The sequence below is a fragment of the Somniosus microcephalus genome, chromosome 2 (assembly GCF_052327205.1).
Source record: "Somniosus microcephalus isolate GS21.2 chromosome 2, FLI_Smic_1.0, whole genome shotgun sequence".
NCBI classification, from domain to species: Eukaryota; Metazoa; Chordata; class Chondrichthyes; order Squaliformes; family Somniosidae; genus Somniosus; species Somniosus microcephalus.
This window is the reverse complement of record NC_140988.1, coordinates 27,971,059-27,998,747: the sequence shown is the minus strand read 5'-3', so window position 1 is coordinate 27,998,747 and position 27,689 is coordinate 27,971,059. Positions and strand designations below refer to the sequence as shown.

Here is a 27,689-nt window from a genome sequence, read left to right as displayed (position 1 = left end):
AAACGCTTGGCCCGTTCAGCGAGTTCTGACTTTCTGTTTGAAAAGCTCTTATTTTTATACCCTTTTTGCAGCGGTTTATTCTTTGAAGTTCTCTGCTGATGTCAGCTAATTGTCTTTATTGATACCTCTGTTGAATGCTTTCTATCTTGCTGTCAATTCAACTATTGCATGCACTATTATGGCTCTACCTTTAGGTGTTCCAAAAACAATCATAAAAACAATATGACAGCAATGGTTTCTGTTTGATGCCATTCTTATCAAATTCTTTCATTCAATTCTCAATATTGGCTTTACTGGTTTTAGCAGACATTGAGTCTCCTAACTGCTCCAAGTTCAATACAAACACAATGTAATTGCTTGGTGTATCTATTGAAGTTATATCTTCAAAGTGCTCTTGTTGGTATCATATTTACTATATAAATTAAAGACACTTTGACTGAGTGTTTACTTGTTTTCTAGCTATCTTAGTTGGTTGCATATTTAATCGTGTTTCCTGTCTTTTAAGTTTAACATAAAAACTATTTGACCAGCAGGTGTTTCTTTTACTTGATGTCATCTTTTCAAAGGAACATGCCTCTTTTAATGTTTGTGTTTCTATTCAACGTGTTAGCTTATAACACCTTAAAGTGGGTATTTCATTGTGTTCCCTCCAAACTCCAGACCCTGTGGAATCGCCAAACTGCCATTTCAATAGGGTCATTGTTTTAGTACATTTAACTAATTCCCATTTCAAAGTTTGTTTAGTTTTTACAACTTTGTTATCAAACCATCCCATCTCAGAAGCCTGTTTTCTGTTTGCAGTCTGTGTCTCCGAGGCTTTAGATTTTTAAACCCAGTATATCATGTATTAATAAATATCAGAATTCTGTTCATATTATGGTGTATCTTTCTGAAATATGGCTTAATCCCTCACACCTGCACCTGAATCTTCATGAGAATTCTGGATTTCCCCATCACTGTCATAATCAAGAATAATTTAGGATTTAAATCAGTGGGCAACTTTTCTTTTGCTGTCCAATATTTACTATTATCTCCCTTCTGGAACTGACTCTGTGCCGTGCATCGCTCTTGACTGAGCGGGTGGGCGCCATCTGCTGCCAGACCTTGGTCACTGTTTTGAAGAGGTGTGTAAAAGATTCTTGCGGTAAGCCCACCCTCTGAATTTTCTCTCCTTCCCTCGGGGGAAACATCCAACCTCTGTTCAATTTCCTGCTTAGGACAGCACCTCTGAGATCAGTAGCTGACTTTATGGGAATTGTGGTTGTGAAGCTATGCCCTGCCTCACAGTGGCGCCATCTCTTGGAGGTCCAATATACAGTGGCACAGGTTTTGGGATATTTTTGTTACGATTGTACATAGATTGATTTTGCGGCACAGTGTAAATCAATCTATGTACAACTTTAACAAAAGTTCCAGCACTTTTGTCACCAGTTTGGTGCTTTTTTTCAAAAAAAATTGAGAAACTTAAGTAAAGGGCCAAGGCCTGTATTACAGGAGCCCACCAAAAATGGAAAGAAATAGGAAAGTAGAGAACTAAATCAGGAAGTGATGACAAATTGACACCAAGATTGGGGTGGAAATATCAGAGAAGGAGGGGAAGACTGAGGTAAAGGATTGCAGGTTTGATGTCCTGGATGAGAGTGAGCTCGTGTAGCAGGCTGGGGGATGACTCTTGATTGCGACACAACGACGATGTAGGGAGGAGGAAGTACACCTATAGCAGAGTATCTGTAGCTTAGGAGGGAGACAGGAGGAAAGCTCAGGCGACCATTCCAATATCTATATATATATATAAAGAGAGACATGAAAGGTTGTGCTAGACCATGAGAGAGGGTGGAGCCTCGAGGTGAGGGAGGGATTGCCAATCAGACTGTAAGGTTTTTTTTCTCTTGTATTCTTGCCAGGAGTGAGAGAGAGTAATAAGAAGAGCCTTCATCAGAACATAAATACATAAGGAATAGGAGCAGGAGTAGGCCATTCGGCCCTTCAAGCCTGCTCTGCCATTCAGTAAGATCATGGCTGATCTTGTACCTCAGCTCCACCTTCCCGCACTATCCCCATATCCCTTGATTCCCTCAGTATCCAAAAATCTGTATCGATCTCTTCCCAGTAAGCTTGGATGAGCTTAAGCTTTATAAAAAATTTTAGAGCTGTTAAAGGCATAAGAAAGCTGGGATTTGGTATTCTGACAAATATATGCTGAGGAACCAGACAAATCCTTAATTCCCTCCTTTAACTTCTTACTAAGGAACTGTCTGGGGTTTTTACTTGCCAGCATAGACTAGGGATGAATGATGCTGACTCGGCTAACTGAACCATCTTACACTAACAAGTTTGGATCAAAATTAATTTAATTTGCAAGCCCTCGATTAAATTACCCTCAAGTGCTCAGTGAATAAATAAACTCTTCCTTTTCCAAATCATCAAGGAAGAAGTCAGATCACAAGTCATGCACTAAACACTATGGGCTGGATTTTGTCAGCCCCGAGGAGGCGGGTATGTTGGCGGGATTGCCGGTAAAGTTGCAGAATGTGGGGGTGGATGGCAAACCCGCCACAACCCGCCTCTGTGCCCTTTTGCCAGGAGGCGGGAAGCCGTCCTGCTCCGGGTCCCATCTCCTCGAGGCGGGAAAGGGATTAAATCCTATTAACTGCCTGTTAACAGGTAGTTAACAGCAGAAAAAAGGATTATCCCTATTTTTAGTTCCGAAGTGCAGGCTTCCCGACCTCGGAGAACTCCGCCAGGGTGCAGGAGACGAGAAGGAGGTCTGGGGGGTCGGAGGGATCTGAAAGGTGAGATGTAGAGGTGAGTGATGGGTGCAAGTGTGGAGTGGTAAGTATGTAAGGTGAATGTTAAGTGTTATAAAATGTTCACTTACCTTTGTTTCTGCCTACAGCCTTCAGCCGCTGTGGATCCGTTGTCCCGACATCTTCATTGTAGATTTCACAGACTGGCTGTTGGATCCTCCAAACCAACAGCCAGGTGATTTCTGCAAAGTTGAAAGGTTTGATGTGTCCTGAACACAAGGACTCATCAAACTACACAGAATGTCAGTGATTGACAGCTTCACAGAGCTGTCAAACATTGATATTTCATCTTTCAAGAAATCTTGACAGATGGCACGTCAGACGTTGACGTGCTCTGTCAGTGACTTCCCCCTAATTAGCCTGCCGAGCCTGCTGGGCAGGCTTAACAAGGTCAATCAGGGGAAAATCCCGCTGGTTGGCCAGAAGCTGATGGAGGCGGGATTGAAAGCTGGCAAGCAGCAGTCCCACCTCCAAAAGCTTCCCGTTCAGAAAATCCAGCCCTATTATTTTGTTACAAATCACAACTTAAAAGTTAAAGTAAGGTAAATGAACACTTAATTGCCATGCATAAATATAATCATTTACCCAGCAGTTGAGTAGTGAATCATTAATGGACAGAGTTACTTAACAAAACGAGTAGCAAAGGTTACACAGGTAATTCAGTGTATATCACTATACATCAGCACTAATGGATGTTGAGTATTAACTATAGCAATAATCAGAGTCTGAAATTATAAATTGGAATTACTTTATAAGTATTTCCTTAGTTAGCTGATAAGTTCACAGCTTTGATAGCCAGTCCATCAAATCTACATGTGTGATTAACAATGTTCAGAGCTGTGAACTTATCAGCTAACTAAGGAAATAAGAGCAGGGAGGTTATGATGGAGCTGTACAAAATGCTGGTAAGGCCACAGCTGGAGTACTGTGTGCAGTTCTGGTCGCCACACTATAGGAAGGATGTGATTGCTTTGGAGAGGGTGCAGAGGAGATTCACCAGGATGTTACCTGGGGTGGAGCGCTTCAGCTATGAAGAAAGACTGGACAGGCTGGGGTTGTTTTCCTTGGAGCAGAGAAGGCTGAGGGGGGACTTGATTGCGGTGTACAAAATTATGAGGGGCATAGATAGGGTAGATAGAAAGGAACTTTTCTCCTTAGTAGAGGGGTCAATAACAAGGGGGCATAGATTCAAGGTAAGGGGCAGGAGGTTTAGAGGGGATTTGAGGAAAAACTTTTTCACCCAGAGGGTGGTTGGAATCTGGAACTCACTGCCTGAAAGGGTGGTAGAGGCAGGAACCCTCACAACATTCAAGAAGCATTTGGATGAGCACTTGAAATGCCATAGCATACAAGGCTACGGACCAAATGTTGGAAAATGGGATTAGATTAGACAGGGCTTGATGGCCGGCGTGGACGCGATGGGCCGAAGGGCCTCTTTCTGTGCTGTATAACTCTATGACTCTAACACAGCCTCACGAGTGGCATGATTGTGTCAATCTCTTCCCTTCCCTGGGATGCAGGTGTTCACTTCAGCAGTGTGGAGTTGATGAACCCCTTTGTGGCAGAGTTCTCTGTTTCACCTGGATCTTCGGTTTCGATGAACCTACCCGACACAGAAGTGATGATCTCTGAGTTGGCTTCCCTCTCAACTTTCTTGATCTCACACTACTCACAACTAAATGACATTCTTAGCTCTGCCTGTAATGGACTACTATAGCCACAATTCAGCTCCTAACCCCTGACACTCTGCCCTTAAAGGTACCTAATAGAGGTAAGAATACCTATTACACCTTCTAGGTAAAAGTTCTTGCAGAAGAAGAATAGAAGACCTAGAAGTCCTCTCCTGATTAACAGAGTGAGACTAAAAAACATTGATACTTCTATCAAAAACAAGGAAAAACTCAGCTTCTGGGTGCCCCATGTGTCAGAAAGGCTCATCCCTTTTTGTTTCAATCATCCCCAACAAGCTAGTACTGAAATATGGATCTCCATACAGGTCAGCTCTACTTTTACAACCTCCCCTCCCTGCTTACCTTACAGCCTTGCTTTTAACAAAGGGACCCCCACAAATACGAGGCATCGTGACCTATTTATGTCTCACCAGAGGTAATTTTGAATTTGGACAATAGTGTAAAACAGGCAATATCGGATCAGCCATCCGTGAAACACCTCCAAATCGGGAGAGATGTGTAACGGATGGCTGATCTGATGCCGCCCGTTTTGCACTAACGCCCAAAGTCATCAACACCTCCACTAAATGCTCTTTCCCTGGACCTGAGCCAGGGATAATAAATTTACAACCTCATTACTTAAAATCCTGTATTCAATGTTTCGAAGTCTGTATTAACTATTCACTTCCCAGCACTCAGTTCAGTGGCTGAATACTGAGGGTATTTCTCTTATGAATCTCGAAGGCAGCCCTTCAGGTAATTTTAAAGGGTGACATGAATCAGTCATTCATGAAAGAAAGACTTATGAAATAATACTGAGCGGCCTACAGGTGGCGCTGTCCAGGGAGAGTATAAATACTTGGGCACGGGCCCAGCTTGCGCAGGACATTCTAACAGGTACTAGTGAAGGACACAACTAGACCTCCATGTTGTAAAACAGTTGATTAAAGCTTTGTTTAAGACTTAGACCAAGTGCCCAGTAGTTTTCTTACGTCAAAGGGCACTGTTGCTGCAAAGGGAAATAGTGGGTGCTAATATATACCTACTCCTTTGATGACTTAATAGAATTTAACCTCAGATAGATACTGAAGGATTAACATATTTTAATTAATGTAACAATGACTTATTATGAGCCATGCCATAACATTTTGACATTTTTCTCCCCTTTAGCTGACTCTTTCTGTTGGAGATGTAGTGCATGTCACCGGGGACCCAGACAGCCATGGAATGTACCATGCTGAGGTGAACGGGGAGCTGGGATTGGTTCCAGCACGGTTTGTGGAGGAGGCAGACAGCATCCATTACCTGCACACGACTCAGAGCAAGCCTACTCCAAGTGCCAGGCTGAGCAGCCCAGAGAGGATTATAACACTGTACCAACAGCTCCAGCACACGCACAGCAACAATTGCCAGGTCAGTAAGTCTCAAATGAAATCATTTTTTGCCAAATTGCTGAATCGTGCTTAGAGATTGAAAACAGACTGCAAATGTGATTTGAGTGACTCAAACTTTGATTTTCTCTCTCCGGGGGAAATTCCTGGACTCTGTTTATGGGATGACCATGTGCCTATGTCAAACAGGAAAATTGCAAATCTGCATCCTACCACTCTGTGCCATCATGCATAGGAGTGCCAACCTGCAGCACCACTGCTTTACCAAGTGTGCCCAACCTGGGCACACGGAGGTCAATTGGAGGTTAATACTGAACCACTCGCGAGGCCCAGCTTTCTATCTTTTTAATCGTTTAATGATGTTTGAATCATTTTGTGACTAATTATAATGTTATAAAAGTGTAATAATAGCTGTGCCAGTGGCCGAGTGACAATGGACACCAGCTGATCTCGCATTAAACCTCAGAGACCAGACAGTCCCAGCTTTGACTCCTGGTCTGTGCTGAATCAGCTGGAGCAGCAGTCGGGGTGCGGCTGCTGTTGGCCTTAAGGTTTCTGTGTTTCTCTGATGCTCTTTCCTCTCTGATGCTCTTTCCCCCCCGTCCCCCGCACCCACTTCGGGCCTGAACTCTAGCTCGTCCAAATGGAGGAATTGTTGGATACTCCACTCACATCTCACCTTCCTCCCTGCGCGACCCGAGTCAAGAGAGAACTACAGGTGATTAGAAATAGTCCCACCATCAAAAGCACTAACGTGAAGAACAGCAGTGCACCAATGCTGCTTTAGCGAAGACGCAAAGACATTCATCATCCGAGGTGCTGCAGCCGTCCTTTTGTTCGCTCCAGTGCTTGGGCTCAAAGATATATGTCCTACTTTTGTATTTACAATACAATACAATACAAATCGCTTTATTGGCATGATAAGGTACATCTTATGTTGCCAAAGCATCAAAATACATTTATGGTTGAACACATAAACGCGGTTCCATTCATACAGTGTATAAACAGGTATATCCCTGAGTTTATAAATATACATTCGCCTTGTTTATATATACTCTTGTCTTAGTTTACTGGTTGTCCCTCTGTTCATGGCAAGCTGTAACATCGTGTGCCGCCAGTGTTACACAGCTTCTCTCCTCCCCCAGTAGGAATGGGAGTTTTTGGTTGTCAGTCAGATTTCTGAATTCAGGGCATATTTGTGAGAATTTTTGGTAGAAATTCTCTCTGATGCCCTGATATTTTCCACAGGCTGTGAGGAAGTGCATCTCTGTCTCAACTACTCCCTGACTGCAGTGAGAGCATATCCTGTCTTCTCTTGGCAGCCTGGTCTGCCTGTGTCTGCCTTTTTCGATCGCTAGGCTATGTTCGCTAAGTCTGTACCTTGTCAAGGTTCTTCTCAGTTTGTTATCCTTTACCATGGTCAGGTAATCAGCTATGTTGTATTGTCTGTTTAGGGCCAAGTAGCAATTGAGTTTGCTTTGGGTTTTTGTTGTTTCTGCCCAATATGACAGATATTTTTCCTTTTGCTTAGCGACGATTGTGTTGGGTCGAATTCTTTGTGTTACCCTGTCACTGTCCTGGGACTGGTTATTGTTAGTATTGTTATTAGTTACTTTATTGAGTCCCAGGACTAGTTGACTGAGGGTATTCTTCTTTATGGTCAGCTCTTGGCATTTCAGGGCGTCGTAGTGATAGCATTGGGGGTTGCTCATTTGTAGGTGATTCCAAAATTTGGTGGCTCTTTTTTGGATAGTGATTATTAATGGGTATTGGCCTAGTTCCGCCCTGCATGCGTTGTTTACTGTTTTCCTTTGAGTCCGGAGGATACTTTTACAGAATTCCGCATGTAGGATCTCAATTGGGTGTTTGTCCCATTTTGCAAAATCTTGTTGTGTTAGTGGTCCCCAGACCTCACTGCCATAGAGTGCAATTGGTTCAATTACTGATTTGAAAATTTTGAGCCAAATGCTAATTGGGATTTCTATTTGGATTGATTTTTTGATGGCATAGAAAGCCCTTCTTGCTTTCTCTTTCAGTTCATTCACAGCCAGTTTGAAGTTTCCCGTAGAACTGATTTTTAAGCCCAAGTATGTGTAGTGAGTGGTTTGTTCAATTTTGGTTGTTCCTACTGTGAAATTTATTGTGGGTCCATGTTGTTTGGATCTTTGCTGGAACACAAGGACTTTGGTTTTTTGGGGATTTATTGTCAGGGCCCAAGTCTGGCAGTACGACTCCAGCAGGTCCAGGTTCTGCTGTAGACCCTCCTTAGTTGGTGACAGCAGAACCAGGTCGTCGGCATAGAGGAGGAATTTAACCTTGGATTCATATAGGGTGAGGCCGGGTGCTGTAGATTGTTCAAGTAGTTTTGCCAATCCATTATTTAAGTAACCTTTGGAAGAAAATACTTCTTTTTAGAAATGACAAGGGAACAGACTGTACCAGATTAATGATGAGAGACGACCCAGAATTAATTTGCAATCTAACAGTAAGGGAACAATTTGCAAATAGTAACCATAATGTGATTCAAGTTGAAATTAGGTTTGAGAGGAGGAAGGGAGGTTTTATACTCAAGTACGGCCAAGTTTGAAGGGATGAGAAATAAATTGAACATAGTAAATTGGGCTGAACTGTTATAGGGTTAACCTACACACCATTTTTCACAATACAAAGATTAGTGCATACTCCTAAAAAGGAAAAGCTCCACTTGCACAGTTAAGCAACCATGTCCAACAAATGAGGTAACAGACAACATCAAGCTAAAAGAAAAGGCTTACACAAATGTAAGGAATAATATAAATCCTGCAGACAGGGAGAGCTATAAAATACAGCAAAGGGATACAAAGACAGTAAAGAGGTGCAAAAAAGGAATATAAAAAAACACAAGGGCTATCAAAGCTAACAGTAAAAGTTATAAATATATGAAGAGAAAGCAAGTGGTAAGTTGGAATGTGGGCCCATTAAAGACAGATGCAGGTGAGACTATAATGGACAATAAGGAAATGGCAGACTTATTAACTGAATACATTGGCCTAGATTTTCAGTGTGCCGTGAGGCGGGCTTTTAGGCGGGCGGGTACCCGCCCCGCACTGGGACCCGCCGACCCGAGGCAGGAAGGGATTAGTGCCAATTAACTGCCTGTTAACAGGCAGTTTTTAGCCTAATCCCTATTTTGAGGGGTGTCGTGTGGGATTCCCGACGGCTCCAAACCACGCCAGGTTAGAGCAAGCGGGCCGTCGGGTTGAAGGACTTGGAGGGGTCGCGATGTCAGTGTTCAGGTGAGTGATGGGTGCATGAGTGCAAAGGTAAGTGTGTTTGGTGTGTCTAAAGTGTGTAAAGAAGTTTAAATTACCTGTACTTACCTTAACAGCCTTTCTTCCTGTAGGCGTTGGGAGTCCATCACTCAGCCGGCACTGAAAGCTGAATGGCTGCGATCTGTCAAAAGTGACAGCCTTCAGCTTTCAGTGCTGGCGAGATTTCTAACTGAGTCTGTGTAGAAGGACTCAGGTTAGAAGTCAGACTGTCAGTGTTTGACAGCTTCAAACAGCTGTGAAACGCTGATATTTCATCTGTCAAGACCTCTTGACAGATGAAATTTCAGTCTGTGACGTCACCTGTTGCCGGGTGGTCCTTAATTGGCCTGTTGAACCCACTGGGCGGGCTCAACAAGGTCAATCAAGGGAAAATCGCGTGGATTGGCCGGATGTCGATGTGGGCGGGACTAAAACCGAAAGTTGTAGTCCCGCCTCCTTCCCGACAGCTTAATGAAAATTGACCCCATTGTATTTGCAATTAAACATTGGTAAGACCGAAGCCATTGTCTTCAATCCCACTACAAACTCCGTTCCCTAGCCACTGATTGCATCCCCCTCCCTGGTCACTGTCTCAGGCTGAACTAGACTATTTGCAACCTTGGGGTCCTATTTGATCCTGAGCTGAGCTTCCGACCCATGTCCTCTCCATCACTAAGACCGCCTCCACCTCCGTAACATCGCCTGTCTCTGCCCCTGCCTCAGTTTATCTGCTGCTGAAACCCTTGTCCATGTTTTTGTTACCTCCAGAATTCAATATTCAAATGCTTTTCTGGCCCGCTTCCATCTTCCACTATCCACAAATTTGAGCTCCTCTAAATCTCTGCTGCTAACTTGCACCAAGTCCCATTCATCCATCACCCCTGCGCTTGCTGACTTGCATTAGCTGCCGGTCCCGATATACTTATGGAGGGAGTCACTGCCCGCAGGGAGGTCCTCTTCACTTCCGATGGGCGGAAGAGACCTCCCCAGGACACCAACGCAGCCCGGTTGCACATTGCACAGGAGGACACAAGCAGGGATGTGGTCAGGAGGACCTGGCTGCAGTGGCGCAAACCTTTCAATGATCTCAGTAGATCACGAAACATTACTGCAAAGCCACACTTAACTTCATCCTGCTGTGCCTCTCATCACATCCCCATCACTCTGCCTTCCCTACCCTACTCCTGCACATCCTTACACCAACTTACCTTACACCTCCACCCATCCCTCTCTATCTACATTATCACTTTTCCATCTCACTAGCCACCCCTCACACTCGCCCTCATCCGAGTCCAATCATACTAACTAACAACACACAAGGGTAGCCACTTGTGTGTTTTAGCCAATGTTCATGTGAAGTTTCTGTTAATGTGGTGTCAAACATTGAAATCTTTATTTTCACATGTTGCGTTCTTAAACAGATTTGTGTGCACCTTTGAAAGTGGCTTAGTGAGTTGCTGTGAATGGTGAGACATAATGGTACCCCCCGCAATGGTCATGAGTGTGAAACGAATGACTTGGGCATTGCAGGGATGCTTTATGGTGTTGGTGCGGGGTGGTGCCAACCTGGCGCATCATGTGGCAGCCAGGGTGTACAGTGTCAAGTGAAGTAAATCTGGCCATGGTGAGGCCATCCCTGGCCTCCGGGCAGCAATGTGGTCGGGTGCTGATGCCCTGTGTCCTGTGCAGCATCAGTTGATTGCGGTGAAGGTTGGTGTTGTTGTTGGTGCTGCTGGTGTGCCTGCTGCTGCTGGTGTTGAGGCTGATCGTGGTGGGATTCTGAGGTGAGATAGTTTCAAGGGCACCAATGCTGATATAATAGATGGCAGGTGAACTTGAGATGACAAGCGATCTGTCAGTGGTGAGAGAGGTTATTCCAATGAGGTGACACTGGATAGAGAGTTTACTCCAAACATTTGCAATCTGCATAAAGCTCAATCTGTCTTCCAAATGCAGTAAGCAACAGCTTCTGAGCTTGGAAAGTGAACAGCTATGAGATGGGAGCTTTTATAGCACATTTGCAGCCTGCATAAAGCTCAATCTGTCTTCCAAATGCAGTAAGCAACAGCTTCTGAGCTTGGAAAGTGAACAGCTATGAGATGGGAGCTTTTATAGCACATTTGCAGCTGTCAAGTAAAGAGATGATTTCATGGTCATACAACTCCCGACCTGCTTACCAAACGTGATCTCTGAGCAGCGTGGAACCTGTGGGCGACCTCGTAAAAAGTAAAGATGAGCTCAAAATACTTCTTAATGGGCTGTTAACAAGGTCATAATGACCTGAATTGCCTCTCCTGCCATTGCATGTCGGGCCTGTTCAATGCTGACAGACCCGACATCTGGGAAAGGTGTGTGGCGGCGGGTTAACAGCGGGATCCTGACCCACTGTCAAAAAAACATTTTTTCCCACCGAACGCGCCCGCTGACCCCCCGAAAAGTTCTCCCTATTAATGTTGTAGCGTAACCTTTCTAAATGATGGTCTTCTTTTGATAATGCTGGAGTTTTCACAGGAGGACTCCCCCTGGCCCCACAAAAATTGCTACAAGACATTGCTTGGGGCTATTTCCCGAGTGGCCTTCCATTGTCCCTTTAAGGACAGTTAGCTCGGCCGCTCAACACCCGGTACCAATAGGCGAACCATGTGCAGGTGCACACTCCACCCATTTGTGCACAGAAATGGCTTGGGGTCCTACAAGGGGCATAGGACCCCAATTTAAATATTTAATAATGCTCCCACCCGAAACGCTAGCTGGCCATTTTGAGGTCCGCCTGAAAATTTGTGTTAGATGGGCTTCAGGCCACCAATGGGTGGCGGATTCTTCTTCTCAGTTTTCACTGCCAGCCGCTGTATTGTTGCAGCATAAACCTACGGGCAGTAGTTGTAAACAGTCCCCATTCTGCTTTAATTGAAGTTGTGCAACTTCCAACCTGGAGCAGTTTACAACGAGCATCAGGCTGGGACATCAATACTTTGCCTAACTATTTGGCATGCACAATAATAATCTTTGTTTTAAAATGGAAAAAAAGCTATTTGAGATGCTAGATATGTACATTGAGAGACACAAGTTTCTTTAGAAAGAGGTGTTCATTATTATCGCTCTTAGCCATTGTTAACTTTTGAAGTGTTGCATTTAAACAAAGCACAGAATGACACGAATAACAAGAGCATTCCTTATGGCAGCAGTAATTGTAAGTGTAACACGCGGATGGAATTAAATAAAACGATGTGTGAAAAACAACAACAACTTACATTTATACAGCGTTACTTACATAGAGGCCAAAAGCTGGGAGCGCTTTACAGAAAGGTGGTCACAAGCCCTAGCCCATGGTTTTACCGTAACAATTGACGTCTCAAATTCTCTCATTACCAGCTTCCCTGCCTCCATAAGCTACGGTGTGGAGATGCCGGAGTTGGACTGGGGTGGACAAATGTAAGAAGTCACACAACACCAGGTTATAGTCCAACAGCTTTATTTGAAATCACAAGCTTTCGGAGTGCTGCTCCTTCGTCAGGTCATTGTCCTCAAGTTTAAATTACTCCATGGCCTTTGTGAGGAGTATATAGAGTGATCAACAGTGTCACAAGCAGCAGAGAGGTCAAGGCAGATGAGCAGAGACAGTAAGCCACAGTTACAATCCCACCACATGTTTGTAACTTTGATCGCAGCAGTCTTGGTGCTGTGAACAGGACGGGAAGTCTTGAATGGGGAGTTCTGGAAGTGGTAAGAGTGTATATGTGAGGCAACAACTCGTTTCAGAACTTTAGAGAGAAAGAAAATCTTAGAAATAAGGCAACAAAGAAAGCATTTTTTGTGGGCTAGTGAGGTGGCAACTGTAATTTTGAAGTGGGTAACAGAGGATTGGGTTCGGTTGATATTGGTAAACGTGGGGTTGAGGAAGGGAAGTTGGGAGGACAGAAGCTGGCACAATTTGTAGGTTTTGCAGATGTGATTAATTTGATGAGAACTGTGGAGTGAGGAAAAGAGAAGAGGCTTGGTTACTAGAAGACAAGGGGTGTGGCTGGCTTTCACGGGTTGGGGATAGGAGGAGTAGCAGAGACACACATGTACAGATGGCCTCAGTTTTGGACACAACAAAGGCCACTGGCTAGTCGCATTTAGTGCTTGAGGTGAGAATGGAGGGTGAGGTGCAGGGAGGTTGGAGGAGACAATTGGTAGTGAAGAGGAGTTATTAAAGATGTCAAAGGTAAAGATAAGACAACACCTGCATTGGATGAATAAAGCCCCTTGCTGGAGGCTGACCAATCATATACAGTAAAAAGGCTGAAGAAGTTAACGTGACTAGTAAAATTAGGCTTGGGCCAATATGCTGCTTAGAGGAAGATAAGTATTGCTCCCATCTCCTTCTGACAAAGTTTCCTGAGGCATAGGATGCATAGCTAATTGTTATAATTAATGGCCCAGAAATTCGGGTCGGGGGCTTCCCGCGGGTATAAGCCCTCGACCTGCACTTACCTTGTGCGCCGGCCGTTGAGCTGTGGGCCCCCGTGGAATTCTGATCCTGGGCCTGCTCCAACTGCCTGCACGCAGTGCTTGCGTATCCCAGGGGCGCAGTTAGTTCAATGCATCTCCTGGAATCACGTGGGCCATGGGGAGCCAATCGGAGCAGGGAATGCTTCATTCATAAGTTTGACAGGAATTGCTGTCAAACTTATAAATACTACGAGCCCCAAAAATCACTAAATCTTCAAATAAATTTTAAAAAACATCACATTTTTTAAATAAGCTATAAATTACATGAAATAACTATTTTAAACAATTTAAATTTTTGAAAAAAAAAAATATTTTCTAACGGGGCTAAAAATAAACTTACCTTTCTTTAACGTATTTAAAAATAATAAACCTGTGGAAAAAATGTTTTAATTTTAATTAATTCACCACTTACCTTGTAAAAAGTAGGCCTTACGACTGCTTTTTAAATGTCTAACTCCTGCAGACTTACCCTCTCGGGAAAACCTGCAAAAAAAAATGTAAGTTCGATGCGCACGCGCAGCCTCTCCTGCGCACGCATTCCACCTCTTAACCCCTTCTTTCAGGGGAACGGAAGTGCCGGTTTCCCGCGCATGCGCAGTACATGCAGGAAACCGGCACTTCCATTGGGCCTACGGGTGATTACCCCGTGCGTACTCACCCGTGGAGACCCGAAGTTCTGGGCCATTTTGTCAATACAAATTATCTTTAAACTGCATCTCAAAATACATGATATTGCTATGCTATTACCCAATGTCTTGTTGCTGGAATCTTTAAGAAGTTCCTTTAGTAGATGATTTAATGCAGGATTTAAGATTGATATTTTAATCATTTTATCTCTGTAGGTAACCCCTTCTGTGTCGTCTGAGTCCAATTCAGAAGCAGGTCACAGTTCACAGTCTACTCCTTGTCCAAGCCACGAAGATGCATCTCAGCCTTTTGTATCAAGGTTGCACAATGAACTGGAACACTCAGACACTGAGGCTCGTGGGCAAACAACAGGAGAGGGGCAGGAGCAACACCCATCTAAATCTGCTGAGCAATTTCACTGTAGCCCAGAGGACCGCAATGAGATCCCATATGGCCAGGCATACAACGATGCAGGTGACCTAAAAAGTATATTGAGCTCTGGAGAAAGTACAAGTAGCACACTGCTAGCAATGACAGCAAGAAACAATCTATCAGATATATTGGCATAAAATCTTAAAGGGCACAGCAACACACACACAGCAGTAGCTGATATACAGGGTGGAAGAGTATCAGAGATGCAGTTTAAAGATAATTTGTATTGACATTGATTATAACAATTAACAATGCCTCCTACACCTCAGGAAACTTTGTCAGAAGGAGATGGGAGCAATACTTATCTTCCTCTAAGCAGCATATTGGCCCAAGCCTAATTTTACTAGTCACGTTAACTTCTTCAAAGATGGCACACATCAATTATAATCTGCGCAAAATACTTATTGCTTCCAATGTTTCAATAAAGAAACTCCTTCTTCCTGAACAAATGTGATTTTTGATCAATAGTTTGATAAGTTAGCACTCTTTCTGCTTCTGCAAACTAGAAGAAGAATGTCCACCAGGCATCTCCATGACTAGATTTACATTGAGTCAGCAGCAGGTCCTTAATGGGATTGACAATGATTCTCAGAATGGCAGTCTTGAGTAGGCGAGGTTATCAATGCCCAAAAGTCTTTGAGTTCTATCTCCTGTCCTATGGTAACACCATGACCGATCAATCGCTCAGATCACAAGCAAAAATTCAGGAGATTTTGCTATATTTGTACGGGCAAATTGTTACATAAATGAGTGTATTAATATCTAATTAAGTGAGTATATTATTAGCATTTCATGTGCAGGGACCTCTTCAGCAGTATGGCCCAAAATTTCCTTAACCATAATTCTGGAAAAAGGGAGGGACACAGTTACGCCCAATCCTTGCCAATTCCGGGAGTTCCCTGTTGGCAGTATAAGGGGTAGAACCTCTGCCCTCCCCTAAGCAGGGCTATAATGGCAAAAGAGTCTGGCCAGGGCTGGGGGTTCGTATGCTTGGACTTTCCACTTCTCCAGCTTATTACTGGAGGTTGGTATGCTGAGAGGGATACATAGTAGTGAACACCAGATGGATGTAACTGGCTCCCATCGGGGGGAAAGGATGGTCCAGGTCAGGGAGGCAGTCTGGACCCTTAAAATAAAGGTATGTTATTAAAAATTGGATCAGCCCCTTTGAACAGTGGTGGGTCGAGGTAGGTGGGCTGGGCAACCCCACCCCTTTGGTGGGCAGATGCATGGTACAAGTGGGCGCTGGAGGAGTGTCCATAATGGCACAACCACCCTCCAGCCTTATGTAACTTAGGTGCAAATTCTAGCAGGGTCAGTGCTGGAGGGCACCAGCCAGCGCAATCTCTGCATGTGAGAAAGTTTACATCAGTCCAGTGTTCTCTCTAAGCTGCGCGTGTGCGTGGCCATGCCGTAATCTGCACAGTACCGCGCAGGTCACTTGCAAGCTTTTCCATTTGAAATACCGCACATGCGCAGAAATTTAAAGGGACCGCGCACTTAAATAAATAGGCCGCGCACAACAAAGACAATTTAGAGGGAACATTGCATAAAACCCATGGGTATTATTTCGGCCGATAAGATAAAATGGTGCAAGAAATAAACTGAGCTAACAATGCAATTTGAGAGCACGGGCAAGATACCATTAAAAAAAATAATTTTTGTGTAACACTATATCACATCAGACCCAACCTAGAAACATGCATCATCATTGCCAGTAAGTACAAAGGTATTTTTCTGATACCCCTCAGACAAATGAGTACAGAAATGTTTTCTTGCTTGAAAGGGCTTTTGTTTTATTCATAAGTTTCATACTGCCATTTCTTTTCTCTAGAGCCCCCTGCTCCAGTTGGTTCAGCCCGTATTATTGACACAATTGGCCAGAACATCATGATGATTGATTGGGAGAAGCCTTTTATGGATGAAAAGGGATGCAGCAATGGAACGTTTGTTCAAGGTTACAGGGTACGTTAGAAACTAAGATATACTTTGATACTGTTCATAATTTGCTGAATAGAAGATAGAATTTAAGCGGTTTGACATTCTTTTAAAAAGTAAAGTAGAATGAAGGTATAGGTGCCTTCAAGTCAGTAAAGATAACTGAATTGCCTCAGGTTTGAGGTGTGGTATGGTGCAGTGCTCATGGCAACAGTATTTTTGCCTGTCTGGTAATATTAATGCTAGGAGCTCCACCTATATAAAGAGAGGTAGGCTGACCCACTTTGCACTTTGCTTGTCTGACTTCCAAAGATGGAATAAATGTCATATTCCAGACAACTGCTAAATTAGTGATACCACATAATCAATCCCATAAATATGACAATTTAAAACAAAACCAACAGCAATGGTCCTTTTATTCTTGCTGCATTTGTGGGAATTTCATGTTTTTAAGTAATAAGAACAATTTACATCCACTGTCCATGTGTCTCCAGCCTAATCTTCCAGAGCGAGAGAGCTGTTGCTTTGTGGCCCTATCATTAAACTACATGTAAAATACTAGCTTGCACCAGTATTGTATAAAAGTCTATTAGTTGTCCATTCTAAAACTACTGCGGAGAAAATGATATATAAGTTATAGAAACCGAGGAGCTGCTTTCAAGACTAATCTAATCAAAGATTCCACAGACCTCAATATTTTATTACTGCCTTGATATCACTTTTGGGCATGTAGGGGGAAAATTCGGTTGCTTTGCGCCTCCCATTAGTGCCCTAAGAGGGCGCTAACGGGGCGCAAAGCAACTAGCGCCCGGGCATGGTGCCGCCAACGTCTCCCGCGGCGTTGCGCCGCCGGCAATGACGTCATCACCGTGCGCAGAGCCCCGGCCGCAATCTTCGGGAGCGCCCGCTGACTTCCCGCCGGACGCTATAAAAGGCGCGGTGCGGGGGTGGCCATTTTTGTTGCTGGCCACCTGCCTCCGCTCCCATCCCCGGCCTCCTCACCCGCCCCCCCTGCAGAGTGCCGGCTGCTTTCCATGAGCCCGGCACTTCTCTTGAGTGCCGAGCTCTTTTGCTGGCACTCCCAATCCCCAGGGGCCCAGTTGGGCCCCAGGTCGCGCTGCGCAAGGCCCCTCCCCTTTAAGAAGGGGAGGAAGGCCTACAATACCGCGACACATAGCGCTGCGATATTCCCTCGCAGCGCCCCAAGAAGGATGTGGGGCACTTCCAGTAGCACCCCGCTTCCCTCTTGGGGTGCTACCACTCAATTTCCGTCGCGGGGGCACTAATTTTTCCGGAGCGCTAAAAGTAGCGCCTCGGCGAAGTTAGCACCCCCAATTTTTAGCCCGTAATGTCTTACTTAACATATACTGTTCGATTAATGGGGTGATTTATTGTTCCAAGAGAGTTTGACAGCAGTTGGCAGTGTACTAGTAGCTGCCAGTATGTGATGTGACATTCCAACTGAAATACTATCATTACTCCAAGTTTCTCTGCCCCACCACACCCCCACTCAATTTTTTCCCCTCCTCTCCTAAAGATGTGGCCTCAGGTTGACGTACAGTTCCACTGGTGCTTGCAGCCCTTTGGTACCTTATCCAAGTGACGTCCTTTATAGATGAATGCTGTAGAGTGAGCTATTCAATTACAAAACCAAAGATACCAAATGTAGTAGGGCAGGTTGGCCATTTGCCCAATCCAAAGTGCCGGGACTCACAAGGGGATTTGAAGAGATACACATGCCGTTTGTCCAGGAGCTTGCAGGTGACTGCTGGATCTGATCAAATGGAAGGAAAGTAGATGAGGCAAAAATCCCGTTATAGGAAGTTATGCTCGTCTCATTCTCAAAATGTAATTTTTGCATCTGGCACCTGCACATCTGAGCTGACCCCAATCCTACCATCACCTGACGCCCACATTTACACATTTTACAGTAAGGGTGAATAGAAAATTAACAGGAACATAGGAAGGAATATAGAAACAGAATTAGGCCATTCAGCCCCTCAAGCCTGTTCCACCATTCAATTAGTTCATGGCTGAGCTGTATCTTAACTCCATCTACTCGCCTTGGTTCTGTAACCCTAATACCCTTGCCTAACGAGGAGCAGAAACTCTGAATGTCACTCACTGCACAATTGTTCTCACTCAGCACTGATGGGGACCCAACCTGGCATACTCTTTATCTCCATGACGCAGTGGCATGCTGGATGGCACAGTTACCCAGTGAGACACTGGCGGAGCTGTTACTTGATATTCGAAGTTTATTAAAACTCTTGGGGGGGGGGGCGGCGGGGATGAAATTGGGTGCCTTTGCGCCTCCCGTTAGAGTCCCCGGGGGGCACTGGCTTTGCGACCGGACGCGGCGCTGACATCGACTCCCGTCATATTTGGCGGGAGTTTTGCGGAGGTGCTATAGCGTTGCGCCCCGATCTCCTTCGCCCAGAGATCGTGACGTCATGGCCGTGTGCATCGCCCCGGATCCGATATTGCCATCCGCCCCCCTGCAGCAGCGCCAGTCGAAAACACCGACAGCTGCAGGAGGCGTGCTTCGGGTGGCCGGCCGCTTCGGGGGCGATGATTAAAGGCGAAGTGACCGAGGTAAGTGGAAAAAAAACTTACCTTTCCTGTACTTTTTTTTGGGGGGGTTCCTGCCCATGATCGATCAGCCCGGCGCTCTGCTTGAGTGCCGGGGCTGATCACGCTGGATCACGGCTGCCTTGGTGGTCCAGGTAGGTACTTTTTGAATTGCAGAGCCTGCAGCGATGGTCCTTCCCTTTAAGGGAGGGAAGGAGCCTTTGAACGCGGCAGCGCTGCTGAAGTCTCCGCCCCGCTCTCCGATGTTAGCGCCCTAAGAAGGAGGTGGAATGCTTGATTTTGCGCTCCACTTCCCTCTTGGGGTGCTAAAACTCAATTTCACGGTCACTGGTGCTAATTAGCATCGGGCGCTAAAGTTAGCACCCAGGCAATGTTAGCGCCCCAAAATGGTCGCTACCGAATTTTTCCCCCTTATTAAAAATACTTTTACAGAGTGATGATTGCTATTCCCCATTGTGTATAAAAGATGTTACTAATGTGACATCGTGAGGCTGAAAGTCTGCCACCCTACCCCGGGCAAGAGTCTGCATTAGGTTGGGACTGGCAGTTTCCATGGGGCCTTGTTAGTGGCGCTTGCTCCTCCCTGTGTTCCTCAGTGTGCTGAAATCAAGGTAGATTGCATGGTCTTCTGCTCTGACTCGTTCTTTCGTAGGTACTCAAAGCTGTGGAGCACCTTGCCTCCCTAAGTCCTCTTTTCCTCCAACAATCTTCGGGTGTTTAAAATCCAGCTCTAGATTTATTGGCCTAGAAATTCATTATAGGCACTTTTGGGGCGATAAAGCCGGGCGGCCGCTAAAGTTTGCGCCCGGCGCAAATTCGAGGCCACTTCCCCGATATTCATTAGCTTCGCCCTAAGAGTTTGCTCGAGCGCTAAAACTGGCGATGCACGGCTCTCTTTAGGCGCTAAGCCGGCGGCCCGGGCGCAGGGCAGGTGCGGCGAGCTGCTGATTGACGGCAGACACTCTGGCTCCGGTGAGCTCTTAAAGGGGGAGGGTGGAACCACCGCCACCACCACCAACCACCACCACCACCACCACCACCCACAAAGTGTTGCATAACGGCTGCCTTTTCTACTGCAGGAGGTGCCCTTTAATTTGCGCTCCCCACCTCGGCTGTGTACCGTTCCACTTCACAGTCGTTAGGGCCGCCCGGCGCACAAAGGGCGTTGCACGACGAAATGACATCATGATCTGCGCGCGCAGCAGGGCGCGCTAAGACTTTGCGCCAGCGCTAAATGTCTACTGAAGTTGGGGCGAGGCGCAGATCGCGCTGCGCCCGGGCGCTAAGCGCCTAGCGCTCGAGATCTACTCCTCCTAAGGCGCTAACGGCTGGCGCGCCCAACTGAATTTCTAGGCCATTCTTTTTTCAACCTTGATGGTGTCCTGCATTATAGATCGGTCCTTCTCATAACGCTTCTCAATTTTACAAATAAGTTGTTAGAATTCTTTTCAAACCTTGCTATTTATTTTACTTGACAGATATTCATCGATGGCGAGTTTCACAAGTCAGTAATGGGATCAGTCTGCACGAAGGTAAGAAATTATTGCACTTTGCTGTTATGTCTCTGAGGGGATTGTCTTTCTTTTAGTGATTAAATATTTCATTTCTGAGTGTGTTCCCAAAATATATTTTAAGTATTCGATTTGTGAGACTTTATTCAATCAAGATGAGTAAGATTTTGAATTGTAATCATCTTATCAAAAAATTATGTTTGTAAATGTACTGGCAGCATGACCTTGAAGTTGAAACTCTCTGCCAAAATCTTTAATAATTCAGTATATGGCTTAATCGATATAGTTCTGCTTGGTTGAATAGCAGGCATTAAAAAATATATTCAGAAGTACATTTTGGAGCGTAGAGCAAAAAGATCACATTTAAAAATTATCAGTGAAAGACATGCAAGAAAAATGATCTAAAACAATTATCAAAATAGACTGCTTTTAAACCACAGATTGCCTAAAGTGAATAATCAAGCAACTTTTACATCGGCATAAAGGCAAAATATGTTGAGAAGCACTCATCTTGTGTTATCTCATCTCATCTCATGAATTTTATGTCTGATATTACAGTGTAAAACCCAGTGGCTCAATCTTTACAATCTTAATAATTACCTTTGTAGTGTAGCAGTGATTTTTTTTTTTGGGGGGGGGTGGCTGGGGATAGATTTCCTTTGTTTGCTACAAGTTGCAAAAGTATAAATGCTCTATTTATACATATGCAGGGTTGAACTGGCCATGTGGGAAATTGGGGGATTTCCTGAGTGTTCTCGAAAATGGTTCCACAGTGCTATATTTCCGCTGACCCCTTCCTCTATGAGAATCCCGAAGAATCCTGCAGCCTTTCAGGGAGGCCAAGCCACCCCTGTACATATGCTTACAATTTTGTTAGAACACGAGGAAATCCTCTCCCTTGTCATCACAGTTTACCAACATGCCTCACAGAATCCTGTCTACAAAATACCACCCTGAAACAGATGGATCAAATTTTATTGCAGATAACTGGCCGAGAAATTAGTCCGTTTTTCGGGCGCTGCTCGGACTACTAAGGCCCCTATACGGCCCCAATAACCTTCCACCAAAGTTATGATTGAAAGAGAGATTGAAAGAACTGTTACGGAAATTCCAGACGATAACTAAAAATATTTGACAGAAATTTCCACAATAGTTACAAGTGGATGCTTTGCAGTTTATAAAGTATCGGGGAAAAATTCAGTATCGCCATTATCGGCCATGTGCAAAGTTTAGTGCCTGGCGCTAATTATCGCCTCCAATGGCAAACTTGGCTTTTATCGCCCCTGGAGGTGATTGGAGCGCTAAATCAGGCGCTTCACACCTGTCTTAAGACGCAAAGGCCGAGGAGCGAGGCGCTACCTCAGAGCGCTGGCGAAGCAACGAAGGGCAAATCAAAATGAACCTGCATAGTGCTGCTCAGTACCCAAAACTCCTTCACACAGTGTTGAATCTCTCCAGAAGCCTCTCTCTCTCTCAGAATGCGTGGTGAAAAAATGTCACCAACAAAAAAAGGCAGGAAGCGGTCGCCTTTAAATAGTGCTCCCCCAGTCCCTTTCTGACTGCAAAACGCTCCCCTCAACCTGTCGTTGCTAGTGGCAGGCGGTAAGGCAGGGGGCGCCACTCAATATCCGGTCCGGGCCGTTGCGCACTCGACTGACGTCACGATCTGCCAGCGCAAGAGATCGTGGCGCAGGAGATCGTGGCGGTAGTGTTTAGCGCCGCCGCAAAATGTCTAGTTAATTTTGCGAGCGGCGCAAACAGTGCCGCGCCCGGGTGCTAGTTGCTTTGCGCCCCATTAGCGCCCTCTTAAGGCGCTAACGGGAGGTGCAAACAACTGAATTTTTCCCCCTTAATATTTTGTAGAACATAAAACGTTTTTGAAATCTAAAATATTGTGCCATAATTTCCTGTAGCAGGGCAACAAACAGCGTAGCTGTTAGACTTGTCTTTGCCCGTTTAAAAAAGAAAGACTCGCATTTATATAGCGCTTTTCACGACCACCAGACGTCTCAAAGCACTTTACAGCCAATGAAGTACTTTTGGTGTGTAGTCACTGTTGTAATGTTTAATCGCAATTATATTTTGCGCAGCAAGTTACTGAAAGCGCGAGCTGATAACGGGGCAGTGAGGGAAACAGGGCATCTGGGACCTGAGTGATGAGGGCAAGCAACTATGTATCTCCTTAACCAATCAGATTGGAGGATTGTGAGATTAATCGCACAAAGACTGAGAAGGAAGTGTAAATTAGAGCGAGTGAATTCAATGTCAAATCAGGTACAGAAAGAGAAATAAAGAGAGAAAGAAAGATTGGATTAAGAGAGAGAGAAAAAAAGAGACAAAAAAAAGTAAAAAAATATGTTTTTAATTTTAAATTTTATGGGGTAGAGTTGCCATTTTGGGCACAATTGCCGATTCCGACGCAAATTGGGCTAAAAATCGTGTCCATTTTGAAAAGTGTTTTTATTTCCTGAGTTTCCGCTCAAGCTCATTTACATATCAATGAATGCAAAATCTGCCATGAACCAGCCCAATTGGGAAATGTTTTAACAGGTAATTTAAAAAAAAATTTTGCTTTAAAAAATTTTTCCTTCACATATTTAAGAGTGGTAACTTGGTGCAGTTTGATTAAAATAGCGGAAAATAGGTTTATCACAAAAAATAAGCATTTTTAATCACAGTGTCAATTCGCCACCTTTGAGTAACCCGATTTTAAATGACTGAAATTCGCTTTTACAAAATATGTAAAACTACTTTCTAGTCATATTGGGGTACATTAGTCAGTATCATAGTAAAGTAAAACAGAAATCACATTTAACAGCTTTTAAAACCTTTTAGTGTCCTTGCATCCAAAAGATCCAGCTTAATTTTTACAGCCTCCTTGGAGGCCTCCAAACGAGTGCAATTAGCGGAAACTCCCAATGGTGATTAATTCACCCAAGGGGCGGGGCCAGTTTTGTGGGCGGGGCCTGCGTCCAGCGTTTTAAAACTAGCGCAAACTCGATTTCTGCTTAAAATTTCATGATTGTTTTGCGCCGGCTACACCGATTTTGGCCGAATTGAATGGAAAAATCCAGCTGAATACTAGCGGGAACTCCAGGGGGGAAAATTTGAGTGTAGCCCAGTTTGGGGCTCCAGCCTCGTCAGGGCGCTAAAAGTAGTGCCCCGGAAGCATTCGCGGCCGCCCGCCGGAAATTGAGTGGTAGCGCCCCAAAGGGAAGCGCGGCACTACTGGAGACGCCCCGCATCCCTCTTGGGGCGCTGCGACTGAATATCGTGGTGCAACGTGCCGCAGCCACACGCGTCGCGCTGCGGTATTGCAGGCCTTCCTCCCCTTCTTAAAGGGGAGGGGCCTTGTGCAGCGCAATCTGGGGCCCAGCTGGGCCCCCGAGGATCGCGAGTGCAGGCAAAAGAGCCTGGCACCGAGGAGAAGTGCCGGGCTCTTGGAACGCAGCCGGCACTCCGCGGGGGGGGCGGGGGTTCAGGAGGCCGGGGACGGGAGCGCAGGCAGGTGCTGGCAGGCGGCCAACAACAAAAATGGCTGCCCCGCAACTCTCCTTTAATTTGCGCCTCCCCGGCCGCAGGTAGGCCCCCCTGAACTGGTCGGACATAGCGTCCGGCGGTAAATCAGGGGACACTTCCAAATATCGCGGCCGGGACGTCAGCGGGGCGCTGCGCACACCAATGACGTCATCGGTAGCGGCGCAGCGCTAACGGCTAGCGCCACCACTAACGTCCCACGGAATTTAGCGGGAGGCGTGGACAGTGCCGCGCCCGGGTGCCAGTTGGCTTGCGACCCACTTAGCGCCCTCTTAAGGTGCTAACGGGTGGCACAGCCAACTGAATTTGGCCCCCCAGGTCTTTACGTTTATAATTTCTAACAACAATTATATCCTGAAAGAATGAGACTCCACACTTGTAATAGTTAATTTTCAGTGCCAGAGAGGTTGACTGGCAGTAATTAACACTTATCACGTTGTTAAAAAGGTACTTAGAGTGAAATGGACAAGACTTAACTTTCTGTGGCGAGTTTAGTTTGTATCTGCTGCGCAAATACAGCAACTTCACGCCCTTCAATGCATTTCAATGGTGAGGCAAACAGCGAGAAGCTGTTTTCTCAAAGCTAACGGCAAAGCGGCTCTCGGACAGCAACCTTTGGATTCTTGTGTTTAAACGCGCATCTACCCCTCACCGGAAGTTGCCGTAGCATTTGCGCATAAACAATGGAAAGTGCCATTAGCCTCACCGTTAAGAATAGCTAGATGCCAACTCAAAGTTAGCCAATACTGCACTGAGCTGACCGTGAGCAATTCTGTGGGGACAGATCAGTTGAAAAATTAGCATAAACTCCCAGCACCCAGAGGAAAAAGTGCCAGGCAAAAATGAATTGAAGGGAAACCCAACGTGGAAGCTTGACGTAGCGTTTGTGAGCAAGTGATGGAGTGACGCAAAATCTGACCATTGTTTGATGGCTGGCAAAATAGCTGTGCTGCTGGTTAAGGCAGGTTTGAGGTCGTTTGCTTTGTCTGTTCAGAGCATCCTCCCCACAGGAGAACTTTGCACTTTACTGTCAGGAGGTGGTGGGCAGGCTCAATGGGGTGTACAGTACATGGGTGCCATCCACGATGCTCTGCATTCTTGGTAACCCTGACACCTGGTAAACGTTCTGTCAAGCTGATTCATTCTCAGGTCAAGTAATGAATGTGTTGTCATTTGCAAACGCGGCCTCTTGTCATTTGTTTGCTCCATCTGTGGACTGCTGACTGATTCTGTGCAACTAGCTGAGCCTCACAAAATTGGGGCTAATATCTGCACTTACAGTTCATGGGTTTTGGAAGCTACTGTGTGAGTCTTTGCACTGACCTCAGGGATGTGATAAAGCTCAATTTCACAATTCCTTATGTTAACGTGCATATTTAAATTGAGGTTAAAGTTTACTAAGTTTGAAACCATTGAAGCAAATAGGCCGGCTGGATTAAAGACAAATTAATTCTCTCCTGCATGTTTACAGAAGACCCTGCTAAAGTGCAGCAAAATAGGCATGACAAAGTCATTTGTTTCATTACATTATTTGGTGTTCGGTTTAATTACTGTGAATGGCTTGTTACCTTTTATTACTCTATGATCTACTTTCTAATTCCCTGCAATTACTTCACCTGTCAAATGAGATTCTGCCCTTTAAATTTAAAATAAACAGATAGTTTGATCTTTGGTTCTGATATGCAATTGTATAGTCCACGTTTGGATATCTAAACAGAAGATCGGATTTTCACCACTCTGTTATTGGTTAAATTGTTACAGCATATTAACCTTGTATGTTACCATGCAATCTCCTTTCCTACTGCAACTTATGGTAAATGATGACCTTGTGGACTCAAAGTTCCTTTGTTAAGTCTCACCATGTTACATTTTTATTTAAGTAATGCAAGCAGTGTCATGGGGGCATGGAGCAGTGGAGACTAAGGGCTGGATTTTCATGGGGAAGGCGGGCTGGGGGCAGAGGGGTTTCCCACAGGCCCGGCTGACTTTAATGGCAGGGCCTGATTTACATCTGAAGCCTCTGTTTCCCACCCGCAGCCAGCCAGATGGAGAGGCTGGATGGCTGCAGGCGGATAGGCCTGTGGCACCAGAGGAGGGAGGGAGGGACCGGGTGGGGGTCGGTACCGGCCTCCAGAGGACCGGGATGGGTGGGCGGGGGGGGGTGGTGGGGGGGGAGAGTGGGCGAGGCAATTGGGGATCGGGGCCATTGAGGGACCGGGGAGGGGGGTGATGCAGGTGGGGATCGGGGCCGTTGAGGGACTGGGGAAGGGGGAGGAGGCAGGTGGAGATCAGGGCCGTCCACCGGAGGATCAGGCCAGCCTCAGGATCATCGCAGGGGTCCGGGAAGGCGATTGGAGGCCTCGTGAGGGGGGTCTCCTATCGCAGGGGGTGTGTTAGGCAGGGACCATGGATCCAGGAGATAAGTATAAAAGCACTTACCTCCTGGATGCAGCAGTCCTCGCCTTGCTATAACTACCAGGTTTTACGAGGTGTGTAAAACCCGACCAGCTACAGTTAAAATCAAAATGGAGGTTAAAGAAGAGGCTTCCAGCCTCATTATAATATTTAAATTAACGTCCCGCATCCTGGGAGCGGGTTGGCTGCCTGCCCCCGTCATGCTTCCCGTCACGCCTTCATTAAAACCGGAAGTGGGCGGGTTGGAGGCGGGTTCAGGTCGGGAATCCCATTTTTAACAATTTAACTAAGCCCACGCTCCAAAACCACCTGCTTTCTTTTAGGTTAAAATTCCCCCCTAAGTCACTACAGGCAAATACAGACAAAATGGGACTGTGGACAGATAAATGCCATGTTACTTTTGGCGTTACGAAGATTAAACCAATTCTGTTCTGAAACACGTTACTCATTCACCTCTACACTTTGAGCTGCAAGCTATCCTCAGTTAAACATTCAGATCTTAGTAATCACATCTGATGAATACCAGGGCCCGTGATGAATATTGGATAGACGGCTGAAGAGCAAAGATCCTTGAGAAAGCTTGGTCCTAATTGTCACCATCGACAATTTCAGTATTTTTCAAAAGCCATAGCCAGTCAGTAATGAATTATTGTAGCTCATTTTCGCTATCTGTTGGCTTCAGAGAAAACCTGGAGTTATCAAACCCAACACGACTTTCATTCCAGTGATTTCAATAGAATGAAAATGAGACAGGTTCTATAACGGGCTGGCGATCCGCTCCGCCAGGCTACCGTCCATGCAGTGAAAATGAAAATGTACCCACTCCAGCTCTTGCACTTGGTCTCTGTACAGTCCCCAGTCATGCAGACCTCTCGATTAGGTGAGGATGGCCAACCAGAGCCCACCTTGTAGAATATTGGATGGATGGAACCAGTCTTTTCGATTTCAATTAGAACCACAAGAGTTCCTGCTGCTTAAGCCAGAT

At 45.5% G+C, this 27,689-nt stretch overlaps 1 protein-coding gene across 3 annotated transcripts in view; it reads left to right on the top strand.

Annotated features, from left to right (window-relative positions):
- Positions 1 to 27,689, top strand: part of LOC147122627 (uncharacterized) — a 191,627-nt gene that overhangs the window by 88,183 nt on the left and 75,755 nt on the right. For all 3 annotated transcript variants that reach the window (XR_015081008.1, XM_086007983.1, XM_086007975.1), the window contains 4 exons: positions 5,648 to 5,890; positions 14,495 to 14,753; positions 16,546 to 16,676; positions 20,720 to 20,773. Coding sequence is in view for 2 of the 3 variants with exons in the window: in XM_086007983.1 (XP_085864109.1) it covers positions 5,648 to 5,890; positions 14,495 to 14,753; positions 16,546 to 16,676; positions 20,720 to 20,773 (687 nt within the window). In the remaining variant the exon portion in view is untranslated. The remainder of the gene's footprint in view (positions 1 to 5,647; positions 5,891 to 14,494; positions 14,754 to 16,545; positions 16,677 to 20,719; positions 20,774 to 27,689) is intronic.